The 15,076-nt window shown below is 34.2% G+C and overlaps 1 protein-coding gene across 2 annotated transcripts; it reads right to left on the minus strand.

Annotated features, from left to right (window-relative positions):
- Positions 1–7,230: 7,230 nt before the first annotated feature.
- LOC148601115 (uncharacterized) lies at positions 7,231–13,982 on the minus strand. Of its 2 annotated transcripts, none has more exons than XM_088554538.1 (5): positions 13,772–13,978; positions 13,109–13,261; positions 12,490–12,587; positions 11,418–11,498; positions 7,231–7,876 (listed from the first exon to the last, which is right to left on the minus strand). In XM_088554538.1, the coding sequence occupies exons 1-5, from the start codon at positions 13,818–13,820 to the stop codon at positions 7,781–7,783; spliced, it is 477 nt and encodes a 158-aa protein (XP_088410664.1). In that variant the 5' UTR covers positions 13,821–13,978; the 3' UTR covers positions 7,231–7,780. The 2 variants fall into 2 exon arrangements, 1 of the variants encoding a protein (XP_088410664.1); XR_015916988.1 differs by lacking the exon at positions 7,231–7,876 and adding an exon at positions 11,927–12,228 and having other exon boundaries at positions 13,772–13,982.
- Between the last annotated feature and the right edge of the window lie 1,094 nt (positions 13,983–15,076).

Below are 15,076 nucleotides of genomic sequence, written 5' to 3' on the forward strand. Positions count from 1 at the left end.
GTTTTACACACACACACACACACACACACACACACACACACACACACACACTATGTGATCACTACATAGAGATTGATACTTACATGAAACCATACAACTACGATGTACCATAATTTACGAAAAGTTGGATAGACATTTTGCCAAAGTAATGCATGAAAAATTGCAAACACTCACATGTTTTGACAAGCTCGGCTACTATACAAACACATTTTAGTTGTGTCATTTGTAAATAGAATAATACGTCAAAAAGAGTACATGCAATTCATTTTGTATGATATGATAGCTACTTTTAAGGACCACATATGTATAAATGATTTTTTTGGCAAAATCAGAAAGAAATGGGGACAAGCCTTTTAGCTTTTTCATCGGAAAAAAATATTATGATAGAAATGTAGATCGGAAACTCGAAAAAAAGTCGAGTTGACGATCTTGCTCTTGTATAAGGCCATGTCATAGAAACTCAGTATCATCTTCCCATGGATCAAAGCTACTGTAGGTCATGGTTCCCCTCGAAACGTCTTTAAAAAATTAATACAGTAATGTTGAAAATTCCCAATATATACCCGACGCGAATTTAGCTCACTTGAGGTACACAAAAAAAATTAATTGGAGGTCAAAACAGATTAATTCGAAGACGTCAAAACAATAGTTTTAGTAACAGAAACAATGAAATGTTGTTGATTGGTAAAAATAAATCACTCGCTCTTCGGACTTCTTTTTTACGAATCAACGGCATTTCATTGTATCTCTATTACATACAAGACCATTTTGAAGCATATCATGTTGACACAAGAATTTCTTTAATAAAATGAAATTGTAGATAGTATTCTATTTTCTTTCTTCAAGTTGAAAATTCTAGGAATAGAATTAGAAAAAAGGTCAATTACTTACAGAGTCAAATTGACTTAAGTACCAATCAAGATATAATTCAGACTGCCACTGATAAATTGATTCATGATGAAGAAAACCAAGCCAACCAAACGATGCATTTTCAGTCCTATATATGTTATACTTTTACGTAACGATAATAATTTTTGCATTCAGACCTATCTACACTTTTTGGAAAATCATACATTCATTTCCCGCTAAAATCAACCAAATGCGCCCTAGACTACTCGGCCAGCTAGGTTATATAAAAAATATAGCTTTCGCTGGCCGGTCATTCCTCCTCGTAGGATTAATCTAGGGCTGTAACTTAGTACACGATCTATGATAGTACCGGACAGTTCATTTAGATGTTATTATGTAGGACAGAGGATCAAATTAATGATGGATGTCACAATAAATTAAATAAACGTCTAAATATGTTAACATCACCAGAAGATGGTAAAATTTACATTGAATATTTCGGATAACTGATATCCTTATTCCGCATAAAACTCATAAAACCTTACGAGTATAAAACTTATAAAACTTAATGAGCATACAACTCACAAAGTTCAAGATCAAAACAAATTCAGAAGCTGAATCACGTACCCTGTGGGTGATTGTACCTTTATCAAATGCACACATAAGTGAATGATAAGGAGCCTGGATGAAAATAACAAAGGGGGTCTTTTTATCAAAATTAAAAATTAAAAAAAATCAAAATATAGTAGTACGGCGTATTGATGTACAGCATGTAGTGCTGTACCAGCCTTAGACCAAGAACTAAAAATGGATTATTTTTTTCTCGTTTATTCCATGTGGAGAAGTTGTTTGTAATTTCTTCGTCCGAAACACTCTTTTATATTTTGACCAGTTTTTTTATTATGTTCTATGATCGTAACCACAATGTTGTGGAGATCCTCCTGAGTGTATCCGGCGGATCTGAGATGGCGACTTAGAGGGAGGTCTGGTTTACATTTTAAGTCATTGCGATGACCATTCATACGCCTGTTGAAAGGTTGATCTGTTTTCCCAACGTACTGCATACCACATTGGCACTGGAGAAGGTATTTGCAAGTCACGTCGCAAAAAATGGAAAATTCCTTTCCAGAGCAGTAGCTTTTAAACGTTTTGGTGTGCAGAATCTGGGTACCGGTGGTACATCTTTTATCTCCACATGGTCGACACTGGCCCGTTGTATTTTGTTTGGGCTGCGATGAAATATTTCTGTTCTTACTAGGGCATCTCTTAGGCTCATAGGTCTAGGAATGCCAGGACCGGGGCCACAGGAAAGAGCTTGGAGAGCTTAGAATGGTTTTGAATGTCTTCCCAATTTAGATGCAGTAGCTGCGAGAGTTTCCCAAAGGCTGGATGGTATGTAAGCACAAAAGGAACCCTTTTGTTCTTTTTCTTAGGTTTGCACTCGAGGAGATCTTTACGGCTGATGTTGTTAGCACGTTCAAATCCCCGATCTATATCTGTAGATTTATAGCCAAGCAATAACAAATGACCACGGAGTTCATCTAGACGTTTGTTGGTAGTATCGTCAGATGAGCAAATGCCCCGAATTCGAAGTGCCTGGCTGTATGGTATGCTTTTAGTGCAATGTTTTGGATGACAACTATTGGGAGATAAGTATTGGTGACTATCAGTTTGTTTTCTGTGAAGATCCATTGACATTTCCCCGTCTTTTATAAACCTAGTAGTATCCAAAAAATGTGATTTTAGTGTCAGGAATTTCATGGGTGAATTTGATTGATGGGTGAACGTTGTTGGTATGTGTGATAAAATTGTCTAAATTTTGTTTCGACTCAGTCCATTTCATGTCAACATCATCGATGAATCGAAACCAAGAGAGGGGTTTCGACAAAGATGTTGAAATTATTTGATTTTCTAATTTACCCATGAAGATGTTAGCATACGAAGGAGCCATTTTCGTTCCCATAGCTGTACCATTGATTTGGAGGTAGTGTTCGTCGTTGAAAGTGAAGTTGTTACACTTCAAAACTAAAAAGTGAGTAAATTTACTAGGCAAATCAGTAGGGGGTCCAAAATATCTCGTGATTCCTAAGCTTCTCTGCAGGCTTCTATACCGTCATCGTGTGGGATATTAGTATAGAGTGAAGTGACATCAAGGGAGACGAGAAGTGTGTCGGGAGGATTCATTGATTCCATTTTCCTCAGATAGTCCATGGTGTCTTTTAAATATGACGGGAGCTTTTGAACAAGGGTCGGAGATGGTAATCAACAAATTCAGAAATGTTTTGGTTGGGTGACTATTAGCAGAAACTATTGGCCGTCAAGGGATATCTTTTTGGTGAATTTCGCTGATTATTTAAATTTTATCTCAAAAGCGCAACAACCAAATGAAAAATTAAGGCTAATTCTGTGATCAGTAACAATGTCTGAACAAAAAATTACACTGAATTCGGTGGATTTTTTTATCTAATCTGTTACTTAAGTTCTAAACCATTCTTATTTCGCACTATTTTTGGCAATAATAATAGGATAATTAATTGGACACAGTTAGTAACCAGAATATTATCACGAGTGCCGAAGAACGGCTAGATTTCACAAGTGGGCGGAACGTGTTCTGCGCACGAGTTAAATCCTCAAGCGTTCTTGGCACGAGTGATTATATTTGGGTTATTCACGACAACCAATTGCTTATCCTATTTATTATATAGATTTTCTTCATAATTTATCGATATTTTCAATACGAATTGTAAAAAATTCTGTAATTGGCGGATTGATATCAAAATCGTGACATTTTGGCGAGAGAAAGTGCTTGAGTGAAATTACCGAATTTATTTCACAGTGCGAATTATACTTATTTATTACACTGTGAACACTGTTTCTATATAATAATCAAGGTCATTATCTGACTGTATTTTGTAACATTTCTTTGATTATAGAAAACCAGTATTAAAGTTTAAGTGGTCCTATTGTTTGGATTACTTTTTCATTCGGAGAAAGGGACTTCAAATATCAATGCCCATTATTAAGAGGGACAGTTTAGTACTTACTCTGTATGCACATAATTAGACGATATCGGATATTATACTAATGATTAACTTTACCTTTTATGGAGTAATTTACATTCTAATAAATATTTCTATTTCCATATTTTATGTTATATATTACAAGGTACATGCATCTTTAATGACTTATAGTACGTGGTTTGAGATAGCCCATTGCACACCCGCAATATTCAACAATATGATTTTCATATACATGTACTCAACTAACTCCCATACAGTGTTTACCATTCTAAGTAAAAACTATCGTAGGGAAAGAGAGGAGTACATCAAAAGTATAGGAAACCTTTCAAGCCAATATAACAATAGCAAAAATTTGATGAATTTATTTGACAAAAATCCAAGACGGGAAAGGAGTCATGGCCATCGCCACTATACGTCACCTAAGTTACATGATGTCTACATAAATGGTCTCCTTCCTTTCATATAAAAACCTCTTGGACTTCATACACTCAAAATAAGTCTTGACACTCCTGTTTCTGACCCCACCCCATCATTATACAGACTTGTTGCCATCATGTTGGATATTGGTTTCCACAGACTCTTTAAACCAGTTTGTGTGAAAAATCAAGATGAAGAAAAACGATCATTTCTTCCACTACCGTTTGTCAACAAAGTTATAGATGCAATTCATTTGGCTAACATCCTCCATCACAAAAACGTTACCAACAAAATTCCCCCATATATTTCAAAGACAAATCCATATCAATTATTTCATATTCCTATACTTCACCCATTGCATCCAAAATTTTCAATTATAAAAGGCCATTGCAGAACCTCGAGATTGAGGACTTCAAGGCTAAAGCACTTGACTGTTCTTGCAAAACCTCACAATTCAAATATGGTCATTCTGGTGACGTCGTTACGGCATATTTAACCATTATCGAAAACGAATCTCTGCGTAATATCCCTTCTAAAGATCCAAAGTAACGTGAACCACGCTCCATAAATTGGAATTATAACTTTAAAGTTTTTATGGATGCCGTCAAGGACTATGCAAGTAAATGGATAAAACGAGAACAAGAAGACATTGATTCTCTGTCAAAGTGATTAAAGGCCGTGAGGTCTTTAATTTTGAAACGAATGAAAGTTTTAAGTAAGTCAATGAGTGCCAAGGCTACATCAGTTTTCAAAGACCCCGATATAGCAAAAACATTGTCTACTATACATGACAAATATACGGAGGTAGACGTAGAAAATGATAGCAGTGATAAGACCTATACTGCTACCACTCTCTCTCCAGAAAAGAGATTGTGGAAAACCATAAATCTATCCTCTTTTGGTCTCTCTACCAAGGACGATGATTGTGATTTACCGTCTATGTACTAGATTCCTAAACTCCACAAGAATCCATACAAACAACGTTTCATAGCTGGATCTGCAAAATGTACCCCCAAACCTCTTTCAACACTTTTAACTTCTATACTCACAACTGTCAAAGAGGGTCTGCAGTCCTACCACAACACTTGTTACTCCCGTAGTGGTATGAACTCAATGTGGATCCTGAAAAATTCGAAAGATCTTTTGGAGACAATCAGATCAAGACTATTATCTGAATATAATAGCATTAAAACCTATGATTTTTCAACACTGTATACTTCTATTCCCCATACTCAGTTAAAATTCCGGACTTAAAAACATTATACATCGTTGTTTTTCCAAAAAAGATGGTACACCTAGATACAAATATATAGTTCTTGGTAGAGATTCCTCATACTTTGTAAGAAATAATTCCAAATCATCTTCCAAATATACAGAGGAAGATGTTTACAAAATGCTGGAATTTTTAATCGACAACATATTTGTTCAGTGTGCTGGACGTGTTTTTCAACAAACGGTCGGCATCCCAGTGGGAACAAATTGTACTCCTTTACTTGCTGACCTATTCCTTCACTCTTATGAGGCTGACTTTATAGCTGATCTGATTAGAAAGAAAGAATATCGTTTTGCTAGATCCTTCAATCTCAGTTTCCGCTATATAGATGATGTATTATCTTTAAACAATCCTAATTTCGGAGATTTGATACATCGCATCTACCCAAAAGAACTTGCAATAAAGGATACTACAGACACTGTGAAGTCAGCCTCATATCTTGACCTACACTCAGAAATCTATGGTAAAGGAAAACTATTGACCAAACTTTACGACAAACGTAATGACTTTTCATTCAGAATTGTCAACTTTCCTTTCATCTGTGGCAACATCCCTTCGGCACCTGCGTATGGAGTGTTCATATCACAACTCATACGTTATGTCAGAGCTTGCCGAAACTACGCAGACTTTTTGTATCGCGCTAGAACTCTAACAAATAGGCTTCTGGAACAGGGTTATGTTGCTACAAGATTGAAGTTATCACTATAGAAGTTTTATGGTCGTCATCATGAACTCGTGGATCGTTATGGTGTATTCATCTGCACCATGAAAAGTGATTTATTCAACGGGTCATAGTTTTCCTTTCCTCGTTTGTCTACCCCGGACTTGACTTTTTATGAGCAACTCGGCGGGTGTTTCTCATTTGCTTTTGTTACTTTGTATGTATGATTTTAGTTACTTTATGTTCTTTGTTGTGTATGTCTGTTTTCCATGTCTGGTCTTTGTCCCTGGATTACATTCTTTTGATTACCGCTATAACTTTGGTTCCTTTGACTACTCTTTCACCTAAGTGTCCTTGAATATGAATTATTCATTGCTCTGCTCATTAGAAAACTACTATGCTATAAAAAATGTGTTTTTAATAACAACATTTTGATTAAACTACAGTTTACGAAAAAGAAATGCCAATTATATTTGATGTGGAAGAAAATCTGGAAACTCCAAAAATTCCCTTTCTAAGATAAGATCGAACAAAGGGGTTAGAAAAATATTTTACCCATTGGGGTACAAAAATATTCTTATACTTAAAAAATAATCTGAGAATATTCTTTGGCGACATACAGATTCGTAAATGGGAGGTATATCATCATGAAGTTGATAAGTGGGGGTGTACGGTGGACCCTCCCAGCACATGGACTATAATAGCAATTAAAAATATAAACTTATAGGTGTCGATTCCATACAGTGAAGCCTGTCACAATCGAACCCCTTTGGGGTGTAAATTTTGTTCTGTTTACCAAGGTTCAGAATATATTTGAAATGATATTACGGCAATTTATACAGTATTTAATAGGAAACCAAATATATGGCAGTATAAGAAATGACACCCAACCGTTTAATGAGTTTTGAAATTTTGCTAAGACAGAAAAGAGACAATCAGGAAATAGAAATTTATAGTAAAACTTGTAAATGTATTAACTATTATTATAATCAGTAATTATAGATACCAAGAACAGATCAAGTTTTAATTACCAAAATAAGAAGACTTTTATTACAAATATGAATACAAATATATGTGTCGCCAGTGCTCAGTTGAAGTATCCATGGTCAAATCCACAGCTTTGAATGTAACAGTACTTAATTGACATATAGGTTTAAGTACGACACACAATTATCATTATAAATATGTCAACATCTCTCTCATACATGTGTGACAACGTCATTTAAGCAAACATATTATAAAGTAAGAATTTTTTATGGACCTTGTAGTGTTTTGTGGACTCTTTAATGATAGCAAATTACAGATTAATCTTATATCACACCCTCAACTGATAATCATAGTCACGTAGTAGGATTACAGAGAATGAATATATAACCAATACCATAAATGACTATAATAAAAAAGTGTGAGAAACAGGATCATCGTACCCCTTTACTGAGGAGTTTCTATAACATACTTTGAAAAACTAATAAAAAACTTGAGTTCTCCCTTCGTGTATATATGGTTGTAATTGAATACTGATCTACAATTCAAGCCAAGTATTGCTAGCCTTAGATTTAATTATTTTTTCAGCCATCTGATATTCTTAGTTGCCTTTCCCGTGAAGTCTAAATCATCTTCCACCCGACTTTCCTTAGAAGCCATCGGCGACAGGAACTAAAATATAAATTAAAAATCGGTTGATGTAATAGACCGTTTGTAAGTACTACAATGTAGTCCATGTTGGTGTGTGCATGGCATCTTGTGGGTAATGCAAAACTGTATTCTTCGAGGCATATAAATGACTACTCTGTAGCTCAGCAGTTAAGAACAAATTAAAAAATCTATTTTGATTGACAAACATTTTCGGGTAAAATAACCAACACTTCCGGTAGTTCCGCTGACTTGCACTGTCTTCGCCAACATACTTCTTAAATATCATGTTAGTATTTCTGCACAAAATGTTTAAAGCAATGATAGGGACAACGAAAAAATTTCTGAATAGTGAACACATGCTTTAGAATAAACTACTGGATCTAAAAGAGTAATCAAGGGAACCAAGGTTATAGCGGTAAGCAAAAGAATGTAATCCAGGGACAAAGACCAGACATGGAAAACAGACATACACAACAAAGAACATAAAGTAACTAAAATCATACATACAAAGTAACAAAAGCAAATGAGCAACGCGGACTCCACTAAAAACTGGGAGCATGGACCAAGTGCACAGGTAGGGTAAGCGTCCTCTGCTTTTCTAGAAACACCCGCCGAGTTGCTCATAAAAAGTCAACTCGTCTTACAACTTTGATCCCTGGAGACTTTTGTAGGCCTTACAATAAGAATTATTTCAACAATTAAAAGTTTCATTCTATCTATCATAGTTTCCAAGATATAGGCTGAAAACTGTAAAACAAAAAAGGTCATTTTTCACCACTGAAGGGCTATAATCCTTACATGTAGTTGTCTGACAACTTTGATCCATTGGAGACTTTTGTAGGTCTTAAAATAAGGATATTTCAGCAATTGAAAGATATTGGCCAAACCTAAAGGCTTTGGAGAAATATGAAAAAACTACTGTATGACCCCTATGTTCTATTTTTAGTAAAGGCGGCCATGTTTTTTAACCAATCAAAAATCCAAACGGTCATTTTGTTAAGGATACCCTACAAAACAAAAATACCAAATTTCAGTGAATTCTGTACAGTAGTTTTTGAGGAGAAGATTTTTTGAAAGTAATAACATCAAAAACAGCAAAAATCGTCCAAAGAGGGCAATAACTTCAACGTGGGTCAACAGATTTTCACCAAACTTTCGCCACAGATGGATCTCATCATGCTGAATACTTTTACCCTATGTCAGAATTTGGCTAAATCTAACCGTTTTGGAGATATATGCAAACATCTGATGTCTGACCCCTATGTTCTATTTTTAGCAACGGCGGTCATGCTTTCCAACCGATCAAAAACCCAAACGGTCTTTCTGTTAAGGATACTCTACAAAACAAAAATATCAACTTTCATTGAATTCTGTGTAGCAAGTTTTGAGAAGAAGATTTTTGAAAGTAATAACATCAAAAAACGTCCAAAAAGGGCAATACCTCCAACATGGGTCAACAGATTTTTACCAAAATTTGACCACAGATGGATCTCATCATGCCGAATACTTTTACCCATGTCAGAATTGGCTAAACCTAACGGTTTGGAGACAGAAGCAAAAATCTGATGGCTGACTCCTATGTTCTATTTTTAGTAACGGCGGCCACGTTTTTGAACCAATAAAAAATCCAAACGGTCATTTTGTGCAGGATACTCTAAGAAAAAGTCATTATAAGTTTCATGCAAATCTATTCAGTAGTTTCAGAGGAGATGTTTGAAGAAATTGTTAAAGACGACGACGACGACGACGGACGCCAAGTAGTGACCAAATCTTAACCGCCTCCTCCGCGATCATTGTAGGTATAATTCGGTCATTTTTATACAATGCATCAAAATAAAAACAAAAAAATACATTAGACAAAAAATCTTAAATAAGAATTAGAGAAAAATGGAGAAAAAAATATTTGTAGAAATCGAAATAAACTGTGTTCACTCTCATAATAAAATGCATCGGACGAAATTTTGCCTTTTGTATTTTCTAACAAACTGTCCATATATCAAAGTCAATGATAATTACTACATATCCTTTATAAATAGTGATCATTTTGACTGACACCTTTAATTGTTTTGTTCGCAAAAGTTACAGTTTTGCTGTAATTGTTGAAAAAGTAATAGAAAATGAAGTGGAAATCTCCTATATAGTGGTTCACGATAATTAACGTGCTCCATTCAAGCTGTAGTACTGATCTGTTCACGTTCATTTCTCTCGCTTGGCAGTGTGACGGGGGTGAAGACATAGGTACATTGATTAAGTCATTATTTTATAATTATTCAAATATCCTTTATTATGCACCCCGTTTCGGAGCTATACTTTATTTCTGCTAAACCTATATAGAAACATTGGTATACAGATAAACATGCATATTTTACAATATTAATGTACAGTTGTTGAGGAACATAGATTGAAGTACACATAGACAACAGACAAAAATATTCAAATATAACGAGAATGGATATGGTGAATATGTTAAATAGACAACAAGCCCACCAAGATGAAAAATGTCAGCTCAAGGGCATCCATAGGTCTTCAATGAATGACGAGAAAACCTTCAAACCACAGAGCAGGCTGCAGCTGGTCCCAAAACAACATTATACACCGGTACAGCGAAATAGTTGCCCCTTTATACTCAAGCAACATAGAAATAAACTGAGAGCGAAAACGAAACAAAATACATGCAGACGCCAGTTGTTCCTGACGAGACAGGCGCAAAAAATGCGGCGTGATCACAACCCGCCCCTTGTAAACCTGGCCACTGCGGAAGCACATTTATTTAAAACATCCATTGACATTCATCAGATTTTTCTCTTTCAGTGGCAATTAATTCCATTCTTAGACTACTAGATGCAATAATTTTCACAAACACTAAAAGACAAATCTTTGTTTCTAGAAAAGCAGAAGACGCTTACCCTACCGGTGCACCGGGTCCATGCTCCCAGTTTTTAGTGGAGTCCGAGTTGCTCATTTACTTTTGTTACTTTGTATGTATGATTTTAGTTACTTTATGTTCTTTGTTGTGTATGTCTGTTTTCCATGTCTGGTCTTTGTCCCTGGATTACATTCTTTTGATTACCGCTATAACTTTGGTTCCCTTGATTACTCTATCAACCTTTATGATTTTGAACTATGAAATTTATAAATTTGTCTTATTTTCAATAAATAAAAAAGATATGTTGCCAATCTCCAATCTATTGTCTTTAATTTGGTATATCGTTCATCAGAATACATTCAGTTGTTTTTGCAAATACTCCTAAAAAATTACCCCATTTTCCAACGAAGAAATTTGTAAAAAATTGTTACTAGAACTTAATAAACATCCGAACAGCCACGGCAGTTATCTATCAGATTATTACATGTGACGTTTCCTTCTAATATACAAGTTCATCGCTCTCATCATGGTGACTTTCTTTTATTTTATTTTTTTGTATGTTAGTATTCTAAAAACAAATCTTGCTTTAAATAAACTAGATGGTTGAAATAAAACTTTCTAAACCCCTCGCCCTCATCCCCTAAAAATACCCAAAGATAAAAAAAATGCCTGGTGCTAAACATAATCAATACTCGCCATTGCATCGTCGTCATCCGGCTTAACCATGAACGCTGCTTGAAAAATCCGCTGCTCAGTCAGTGATTCATTTTCGGCAAACTATGGTAATAAAAAACGTATTTGTTATATTTTTCATGTAAATAAATTATCTAAACGCTTTTAAAATGACATTATTAAGTTAATTGGGCAGTATTGACTGACCCTCCACACCATAGACGGACAGTATCAAGAGGTCCAATTTCCCAAGATATTTGGCATAGTTGCATTTCTAATGGCAAACTATGAAGTCGTAAGTGTAACTGAAAGCAGAAAGTTTCCTTTTTGACGTTATTATTTACGACTGCGTCCTAGTCGCTCCTGACTTACAAGGCTCGTGAGGATATGCACAGCAAGAATCTATCTGTATAAATCAGAGAAAATATATTTTTCACTGTTTTTTCGTTTTATTGTTCTATATTTCTTGATTTTGAATTCCAATCTAATTAGCATAAATTATGCCTTTTCGTACATAATGATTGATTGTTCACCTTTTACCGCCTCAGCGATGGCTATTTTACAACTGTCACAGTGTAAATTCCCTTTGCATATCGTAAACTGCATGGCCATGATAATCATCGCTTCGAGAAAGATGGAGCCGTTTAGAGGCTCAAAATGGTATTATCGGCTTTATTCCATTCATTTGTCGGCATTGTATATTGAAACAAAAACTTTGAAAGAATATAATATATAGTTATCAGTAGCCCGTAACAATGAATATTGAAATTGACAACCATGTCACGCTGTCGGTTGAATGCCGCCATTTGAAACGTCAATTTCACTGAATGAGAGTCTACAAGAAAAAAAAATATTAATATATTTCAGTTAGTTAGGGATTGGAACACTGTTTTTTTTCAGAATTCTTGGGTGTGTAAAATCGACCCATCCACTCACAAACCTGACATAAACGTATTCGGACTTTTATTGTCTTGTGAGTGAATGGTTTAACCACGGGTTTCTTCGAAATCTCTCTTACATGTTCCAAACGTACTACATGTCGTTTCATTCGAAGGAAACATATTCTTAAAATTAATTCTTATAATAATATTCTTACCACATTGTCACAGTCACTGATTTCTTTTAACGACAAAAGATATACTCTAAACATCAATTTGGGTTCTTTAACCTCGTCAGCTGAGGACTTGTATTGTACTGAAATCAATGTAAACAGTAGATTATAAAGCATCATTTCAGATCTTTTCTTTTCGTTAATACCTTCCCTTTTCGCATATAAGTATAAACATAGTCCATAATGTGAATTTCTAGAAAGGCAAGGGTGCTTGTCACGCTGGAATACCTGACTCAATTATTTTTTTCCTGACGAATTCCGATTGCTTATCATTTTTAGCTTATTTGGTTTCTATATAAAATTTATTGTTTCTGTCCTAGTGTTTCTTCTATTTGTCACTTGGATTATATTTTAACATCGTTTTAATCATGGTAACCTTGAAATTACTCGAGATCCCAAATGAACTGGTAGCTACATGTAGTAAGATGACCGAGTTGATGGTTAAAACATACAAGTAGTTTTCTAATATATCAAGACTTCTTGCACAACGTGTGCTGATGTATTTTGATCATTGAAAAAAACAAGGTTATTTGTCAATAAAAAACTGAGTGAGAAAAATATGAAATAGTTTAAGTTCTATCTAGAACGGTTAACATTTTCGTACTTTTTACTGTTTTTGAGCCTTTTGCTTCTATAACTGCTGTCTGAGGTGATAAAACAACTCTTGATGGTAGAGTGGTCCGTATTTTGTATTTAATGTCATGGTTTTCATTGTTCTGAAGCTTGATTGTTCCGGAACAGTCCTCGTCAGCCGTTCCTGTAAAATTGTATTAAAAATGATATACATAAAGGATAATTTTATTTTGACTGTGCATAATCAAATTTCGTTTTCAAGTCATCAGCAATATTTAGATTCAATAAAGGAATTTCAACATACAACAATGAATAATCAACAAGAAGCACATCGAAGCCAAATACATCACCGACAGGTTGTAACATTTGTAATACAAGGAATAAGGTCTCCTTTTTAAGGTCTTGGGTTTTGATTTTTACTAAAAAGGATTAACAGAGAACAAATTTGGTCAAGTTACTAATAAAACTATCCCGTCTTGAACCATACATCCAGAAATGTATATTATGGTTCCTAGTCGAATGCATGCTTTGTAGACTGACTTTTAACCAACGCGGAGGTATGTATTCCTCACGTACATTGGAAGCAATCTATAATAGTATCTATAAAACTGAAAATTTGGAGTTGTATTTCACACAACATTTCCTTGGCTACAAGTAAACAAATAATGCACATATCTAAGTGGAGTATACACACCCGACAGAACGATGCCAGATTTTGGATTGAAGACGACGTCCATTCCCATCCAGTTTTCCAATTAATTTACGGTCCTTTCTTAATTTCAATTCTGCATTGTACGTGGATTATTTCTAAAACTCTACTCGTATCATATATACATACAGTGGATTTACCATTCTAATGTTTGTATATATTTAGAAATGTAAATCGATCAATAGTGCTTATGAATATGTAAATTGAACATTTAAATTCAAAAATGCCAATCATATAAATATTGTAAATTTCGTATTGAAAGGATTGTTCATTTTACAATATTTTTCATTCATGCACATTTAAATTTTCTGAGATATCATTTTAATGTATTCTGTTATAATAATTGAATCCTTATCTTGAATGATACTTCAAAGTATTGTGTGGGTCTGAATTATTAATGTTTTTACACTTTTCCAGTTTTTTTTTACATAGTTTACATGTAAACAAAAACTATTGACTTGAAATGTCTCCATGGTTTAATTGCCACTCATATCAATGTTAGGAGTAGTCACATGTAATTCTATAACTTTTCGTCATTTCACTTAGGCTTACTTCACATAGCAGATCCTTTTTGAGGCATGTTCTGGTTTTGATTTAGAGTACTTCTTGTAATTAGTTTTTTTTTTTTGGTATTTAGATCTTCCTATGTGTATCTGATTGTAATGCTGGTGGTGTGAGGTTACCCCTTGAAACATGTACACGTGTACAGCATACTGATATATGCCATATCTATATATGAATATTTGTTATTTTTTTGTATTCAATGCATGTTTGGTTTCTTTTTTATGACAAAACCCTAAAAAGTTAGTATCGGGAAAGTATTTAACGCAATATATGTTAGGGACCGGTCAAAATTTATCGCATAGGACAAATGCAAACAGTAGTAGGACAAAGTCTTTTTTATGTAATGCTTTTGTTGGGACACCACTTTTTTTACTGATAATATCCATATGACACGTTTTTTTTTCGAACAAATACTTGGAACTTAATTTTTTATTAACTTTTGAAAAACAAACTATTATAACAAAAATAGTCAACATATAAATGCAGTAAAAAATACAACTATTTAACATAATTCATTGTAATTGGAATAACTATATATATATATATATATATTAAAATAGAAATAGCTTTATATTAATACCTCATTGGTAAGATCTTTAATACAATGTAAGTGTTAATATAATATTTTCAAATAAAAACTTTATAAGAGAACCATGATAGGACACTAACTTTTTTCTTACCAAGTTGACATAGAATATCTCTTTTTTTCAAGTCAGATAGCCATAG

The sequence above is a fragment of the Perna viridis genome, chromosome 12, assembly GCF_037379345.1.
Source record: "Perna viridis isolate PV_CMFRI_1.1 ecotype Kerala chromosome 12, ASM3737934v1, whole genome shotgun sequence".
Classification (NCBI taxonomy): domain Eukaryota; kingdom Metazoa; phylum Mollusca; class Bivalvia; order Mytilida; family Mytilidae; genus Perna; species Perna viridis.

Excerpts from the sequence above, each read along its gene's own strand:
- LOC148601115 (XM_088554538.1), bottom strand. The coding sequence starts at position 13,820 with ATGGGAATGGACGTCGTCTTCAATCCAAAATCTGGCATCGTTCTGTCG. Across the intron at positions 12,588-13,108 it reads AGGCTCAAAAACAGTAAAAA|TACAATACAAGTCCTCAGCT; the intron begins GTACGAAAATGT and ends CATTGATTTCAG. Across the intron at positions 11,499-12,489 it reads TCAGTGACTGTGACAATGTG|TTTGCCGAAAATGAATCACT; the intron begins GTAAGAATATTA and ends TTATTACCATAG.